This window comes from Oncorhynchus gorbuscha, linkage group LG15 (genome assembly GCF_021184085.1).
Source record: "Oncorhynchus gorbuscha isolate QuinsamMale2020 ecotype Even-year linkage group LG15, OgorEven_v1.0, whole genome shotgun sequence".
NCBI classification, from domain to species: Eukaryota; Metazoa; Chordata; class Actinopteri; order Salmoniformes; family Salmonidae; genus Oncorhynchus; species Oncorhynchus gorbuscha.
Genome location: NC_060187.1, coordinates 26,618,166 through 26,625,256, shown reverse-complemented (window position 1 = coordinate 26,625,256; position 7,091 = coordinate 26,618,166). Strand labels below are relative to the sequence as shown.

At 46.2% G+C, this 7,091-nt stretch overlaps 1 protein-coding gene across 7 annotated transcripts in view; it reads right to left on the bottom strand.

Annotated features, from left to right (window-relative positions):
• Positions 1-427: 427 nt before the first annotated feature.
• Positions 428-7,091, bottom strand: part of LOC123996819 (E3 ubiquitin-protein ligase LNX-like) — a 98,198-nt gene continuing 91,534 nt past the window's right edge. For all 7 annotated transcript variants that reach the window (XM_046300561.1, XM_046300558.1, XM_046300562.1 and 4 more), the window contains 3 exons: positions 6,094-6,352; positions 1,676-1,834; positions 428-1,445 (listed from right to left, as the gene is read on the bottom strand). In XM_046300561.1, the coding sequence (XP_046156517.1) occupies positions 1,310-1,445; positions 1,676-1,834; positions 6,094-6,352 (554 nt within the window). In that variant the 3' untranslated portion in view covers positions 428-1,309. The remainder of the gene's footprint in view (positions 1,446-1,675; positions 1,835-6,093; positions 6,353-7,091) is intronic.

The following is a 7,091-nucleotide window of genomic DNA, read 5'->3' as shown; positions in this document are numbered from 1 at the left end:
GCAACCAGTGATTGTCTCTGTCTGTTAACAGTAGCAGCAGGAGAAGACATGAGAGTAAGGAGGGGGACAGCCAACCTATCTGAGCCCACAGTGACTCTCACCAGCCAATAGGAGGCCCCGGTGTGACCTTCATGCATTCTGTTTAACCTGTCAGAGACTGGACGGCTTCTCTTGATATTAATATGTTTTAGTTTACTTTGAAGGTGAAAAACCAAATAATTGGTTTACGTTGAATACAACCTGTATATTTTGTCTCACCTGAGAGAGGTGTTTGTTTTGTTGTATTTAAGGGATAGGTTTGGATAAAGGAGCTGACTGGACCTCAGCTGAATAGTTAGAATTTCAGTGAGCTGTGCTAAATAATATCTTATCCCAGGTAATTTAACATGAACCCAAACCACAACCCTTGCCAAAGCTCTCAGACAAGTGTCCTTTTACAATGACTTTATTGATTATTTTACCAAAAGGTACCATCAGATATACTACGCAGGCCGAAGCATGTGATAGAACTGCGTTAAATGGCCCTAGACCAGACACATCCACGGAAACACACAGAAACCAAGTCAGGTTTTTTTTTCTTTTCAAAAGTAGGAAAATCAGTAAGGCCTCCACGATGTCACCTTCATGTTACTTTTAACAGATTATGGACACAATTTTACTTAATTTTTTTTTACTATACTTTTTCCAGTGTTTTGATAATTTAGCAACAGCTTCTGAAAACATCTCAACACAAACGGCTACTTGGCAATGTGTCTTCAGTCCAACAGATGAAGATGATGACCACTGTTAATACAAACGTAATAAAGCCTATATTGAAAGGCCATCAAACAATCATTGAAAGAAATAGAAACATAGTACAATTGCTTGAATCAGTATTTTTTAAGATAGCCAACATTTACAATAAAGAAATGTGAGTCCAATGAAATGCATACTCTAACATAGAACCAATGGAATTGGCAACTTGTGTCCCCTCCCAACCACCAACCCCCCTCATTGGATGCGTTGTCATCGAACAAGCCTCTGCTCCAATCAGATTGCTCCGAACATCCCAGGGGTAGGGCCACAGATCCAGCTCCGCGTCTCTGGGGAGTTTGGTCAAATTCCAGTCACATGGATGGTTGGCCTCCTCTGAACTCCTGGCAAAGTCTCAGCTGTCCATCAGGAGTCAGGGTTCTTAAGGTCCGCCTTCCATAGCTACATCACTAGTGAAAGCCCATCCCATACGGTAGGGCTCAGTGTTGTAATCCAGTTAAAAGCTCTGCCCACATTCCTGGGTCAGTGTTGGCCCCTCCCTGTGGCTGCAGCAGGGCTACAGCAGGCTTCCTGGCCAGGACACGATGGTCAGGGTGATTCTGCCCCGCAGCTCCTTCAGCAGACGCACCAGGGCTGTGTGGGTCATCCCCCACGTACTCTTGCCATTCACCTCCAGAAGAATGTCCCCACATCTACACACAGAAATGGGGGGGTTAATGCAGGGATTGACAACCATAGAGATGGACTCAGTACAGTAAAGGAGTCCCATATAGCAATGCTAGCAGTGTGTAAATACAAGACTACTGTAACGACAAGGTAAATACTGGACATAATTTGTCACAGAAAAATAGAAGATTCAGCAAACGTGCAGTGATATAGGTCCTCTGGCCAGTGTGTGAGATATAGGTTTAGTAGTCTGTACCGTATCCTGCCGTCGTTGTAGGCTGGTGTGCCCTCCACGATGGAACGGATGAAGAAGGACTGATTGCAGTTGACCTCCTCCTGCCCCCCCACGATGCTGAAGCCGAGGCTGCCTGAGGTGCTCCGGCGCAGCACAATGTCTTTGCAGCAGTACAGGTGCCTGCAAGGGACAAAAAGGGGGATTAGGGAATCTCTAGACTGCTGCCAGCATTCAAATGTGTGCCCATCCTGTACTGTGTGCACATATGCAGCAGTGAGATTGCATATGTTCAGCAGAGAGATTGCAGAGTCCCGTGGCAGTCTGTCGTAAAAAAACAACGGCTTAGCTGTCATTCAATGAGAATGGAGACATGGCTTTCCCTCCCAGGTGAGGCAGAGCTGTGAAAATACAGTGCCCGGGGGTGAGTGAAAATTACATTCAAATCCTGTTGGAACTGTTGCCCATTTGGACTGAATTCCCATGGTGAATCACTAGTTGGTTTTCACTTTTCTAATCAATTTTGCCGGTTGGGGAGAAATTGAGTTTCTATTTTACTCCAGTAGTTAATAAATAAACTACAGTAAGGGCAGGTTTTTATACCAGCAGTGGCAGATCTGTAGAGAAATGGACATACCCAGGGATGCAAACTAAGAATAAAAGTTTGGAGGGGGGGGGCCTTTGGATCACTACTGGCTGTAAACGAGTGATGCGCGTTTGTAAGCAAACGAATGATGCATGTTTAGTTGAATGAGTGATGCGCGTTTGGAACAATACTGGCTGTATCCAAGGCTCAGCCAATCGTTCACTTAACAACAGAATGCAACTGAAGAAAGAAGAGACAACCAATTTGCAAGTTACAGAATCTGCACAAGCTCTGGAAAGACAGCAGAGAGTGTAAAGGCAGTTTGCCAGCAGTGCATCCCTGAACCATAATGAAGAGGTAGGTGAGAAGCCTGACCACGGAGACAGATGAGAAGGTGATGAAGTGTGCTTCATGAGCTGTAACCGAAAAACCACTGGCATTTGAAAAGTTTAAGGTGAGGGAGAAAGTGTGGTGGAACAATTATTGTTACAATTGTTAAGTATCTTGCTATAGTAGCTGGATCAAATTCTCTGTTAGCTAGCCAGAGAAATGTTGAGCAACATTAGCCAACTTAGCTGATCAAATCATTTAGTTTATTGTTTGAAAATTAGCTGGCTAATAAAGTCAGACAGCTAGCTAGCTAACATAACAACATCAGATGAGCTAACGTTAGTAACCTAACCAATACGCTATAGTATTAACTGGTATACGACTCCTTGCAGCTCCTAAAGTGAGTTGCTTACTGGACCCTGGCAATCTGTGTGAAATGTTAACTAGTTCACTAGCAAACGAACGAACTACTATCTGTGAACTAATGTTTTCCCTCTACAGTATGTGGTTCATTTTCAGAATGAGAGAATTTGGTGAAAATTAGGTGTTGCTTGTTAAACAAGTAGATTAAGTGATCAAGTGTAGCTGGAGCTGGGATGCCAATAGAGGTGACAGAAACACCACACACTTTCCCTCTTTTAATAGTGGATCAAAAGGGGTATGCCAGGTGTCCTCTCTGCCTGAACGAGATCAATTATGCCAAAAAAAGGTATCATGCTCTGCTGGCACATTGTAGAACAGATGTCCACAGGCAGAACGTGAACAATGTAATAACGTGCAGTGTTGTCCAAAGACATTGTTTTGTTGTGTTGAACTTGACAGTAACACATGTGAGTGAGGGAGGATTATTACATGTTTTACTCAGTGAACGTTATCTTTGCACACATGAAGCCTTGTGCACTTGATCAATGTCTATAGTGGCCACTATAATAGAGCAAAAATAGAATGCCTGTTTGTTTCATTCTATTTCTACTTTTTTCCCCCAAGTGCAATATTTAGATGTGTGTGTGTGTGTGTGTGTGTGTGGTCACAAGCATTATATTATAAAGGCTGTCATGGCTGACTGCAATATAAGTGTATTGTTTTTTTTCTCAAGACTTGAGTGTCATTTGCAGTAAAGTCTAGGCAACAAATAACATTGGATTGCTTTCCTTACATTCTTTAGCTGTGAGTTAGGCTCACATGAACCACTTTTTATTTTGCACACAGAGATTGATCGTGTAGATCATTTTCTTTGTTGTTTATTTAGTTAAAACCTGCATTTCTCCCTAGCAGGGATTTTTTGCATGTTTCTGTGCAAAAAAAAAAGTATCAACTTTTTGGGCACTCACCAGTTTGCATCCCTGGGCATAGCCCTCACTCTGCCAGAATCTGAACTCTATCCAAACAAGAGACATAGAAGGGGTTTAATCCCTCAATCCAACACCTCTGCCACACATCACACCCCAGGAGATGGGAAGAATTGTCTGATGAGCAAATCAACTTCAAAGATGGCAAGGTGAGCTGTTTAAAAGATAATGGAGAGTGTCAGTGTGTCCACATGGGATGGAGAGTGTCAGAGTGACCACATGGGATGGAGAGTGTCAGAGTGACCACATGGGATGGAGAGTGTCAGAGTGACCACATGGGATGGAGAGTGTCAGAGTGTCCACATGGGATGGAGAGTGTCAGTGTGACCACATGGGATGGAGAGTGTCAGAGTGACCACATGGGATGGAGAGTGTCAGAGTGACCACATGGGATGGAGAGTGTCAGTGTGTCCACATGGGATGGAGAGTGTCAGAGTGACCACATGGGATGGAGAGTGTCAGAGTGACCACATGGGATGGAGAGTGTCAGAGTGACCACATGGGATGGAGAGTGTCAGAGTGACCACATGGAATGGACAGTGTCAGTGTGTCCACATGGGATGGAGAGTGTCAGAGTGACCACATGGGATGGAGAGTGTCAGAGTGTCCACATGGGATGGACAGTGTCAGTGTGTCCACATGGGATGGAGAGTGTCAGAGTGACCACATGGGATGGAGAGTGTCAGAGTGACCACATGGGATGGAGAGTGTCAGAGTGTCCACATGGGATGGAGAGTGTCAGAGTGTCCACGTGGGATGGAGAGTGTCAGAGTGTCCACATGGGATGGAGAGTGTCAGAGTGTCCACATGGGATGGAGAGTGTCAGAGTGTCCACATGGGATGGAGAGTGTCAGAGTGTCCACATGGGATGGAGAGTGTCAGAGTGACCACATGGGATGGAGAGTGTCAGTGTGTCCACATGGGATGGAGAGTGTCAGAGTGACCACATGGGATGGAGAGTGTCAGAGTGTCCACATGGGATGGAGAGTGTCAGTGTGACCACATGGGATGGAGAGTGTCAGAGTGTCCACATGGGATGGAGAGTGTCAGATTGACCACATGGGATGGAGAGTGTCAGTGTGACCACATGGAATGGAGTGTGTCAGTGTGTCCACATGGGATGGAGAGTGTCAGAGTGACCACATGGGATGGAGAGTGTCAGAGTGACCACATGGGATGGAGAGTGTCAGAGTGACCACTTTCTGAGACTGGGATGTGAGGAAGAGGATGAGCAAGAGACTGAAGGCCATGGCGAGAAGGCCAGACGCTGTATACACTAGTGTCTATTCATCATCATAAACTGGGTGGTTCGAGCTCTGAATGATGATTGGCTGACAGCCGTGGTATATCAGACCGTATACCAAGGGTATGACAAAACATGTATTTTTATTGCTCTAATTACGTTGGTAACCAGTTTATAATAGCAATAAGACACCTCGGGGGTTTGTCGTATATGGCCAATATACCACGGCTAAGGGCTGTATCCAGGCACTCCACGTTGCATCGTGCATAAGAACATCCCTTAGCTGTGGTATATGAAGGCTAATATTGGCTATATACCACACCCCCTCGTGCCTTATTACTTAATCCTGTCATCACCCTCCTTCTCCCCTTCCCTCTGTCCCATATCGGCCTTGTAATGTAGCCTGTTAACTCTTTAGGTCTCTTTGTACCCACCCATATCTGTTGGCTAGTGCTCTTCATGAAGGGCCTTCACTCAAGTAGCAAGCCAACACCTAACTATGTTCATCAACTCATTAAGTACATTGTTCTGTCAAAGGGGGCTTAAAAATATGCCAAACAGAGGCTATTGGTGTCTGGGCAACAGTATGGTTAAGACTGCATCCTAAACATTGTGAGTGCAGTGTATATAATTATCATTCCTCCTCTCCCAACTGGCCCGGTCAAACACTGAGCTGGTCAGGGAAGAAGAGACTGAGATTGGAGAAGAGAACATTTGTGCATATAACATTTTAGTCATTTAGCAGACGCTCTTATCCAGAGCTACAGTTAGTAGATCCATCTTAAGATAGCTAGGTGAGACCACATATCACAGTCATAGTACATTTGTCCTCATTATAGAAGTTATCAGCAAAGATGGTGCTGGTAGAACAAGATAAGCTCAAGGTTTCTGAGATATAGAATAAGAAGGCTAGCTGAGGGGTACTGCTACTCACCTGGGCAGCTGCAACCATGACACCCACAGTGGGGAGTAGTCATCGGTGTGTGGCAGCTTTGCAAGGTTCTGCTTGGTGCTGTCGGTGGGCGAGTGTGAGAGGCAGGGTGGCGAGGGGAACTCTGGCTGGCTCTCCTCCGGAGGCCTCATCTCCAGGACCTTGAGCACCACGGGGGAGGTGGTGTTCTTCAGGTTGGCCACAGCCTCACCCCGCGTCACCCCCGTCAGGTCCAGCCCGTTAACGTTCAGCAGGATGTCACCTGTAGGCAGAGTGGAGGACAGAACACAGCGCCACTGAACAGCAGTGTTGTTCCCAGGGACAAGGACTCGTCTCGTCTGCCTATTGAATATTCAATCTTCTCTCACAGGAACACAAAGCAGTGGGACCAAATAACTTCCAGATAATCAAAGTGGGCTTAGACAGTCCTGGACACTGTCCAGCACACTGCACAGCCAGCTGCTATCTGGAGTGGAGGCTCGCTCAAAGGACAACATCCACCCCCTTTGATTAGGATGCACTATGCAAATTCACACACACGCTAGGGTACAATCTGGTTAATTATTATGTAGACAGCTGTATACACAAACATATGCATGTTACTGATACACACAGGAATGCACAGGAATACACACTCAGAATTATGCTTTTGATAAAGGCTAGGGGAATAACACTAAATATCATACACACATCCTCACTCTCCTCTCGCTCGCTCGCTCGCTCGCACGCACGCACGCACGCACGCACGCACGCACGCACGCACGCACGCACGCACGCACGCACGCACGCACGCACGCACGCACGCACGCACGCACGCACGCACGCACGCACGCACGCACACACACACACACACACACACACACACACACACACACACACACACACACACACACACACACACACACACACACACACACACACACACACACACACACACACACACACACACACACACACACACACACACACACACACACACACACACACACACACACACACAC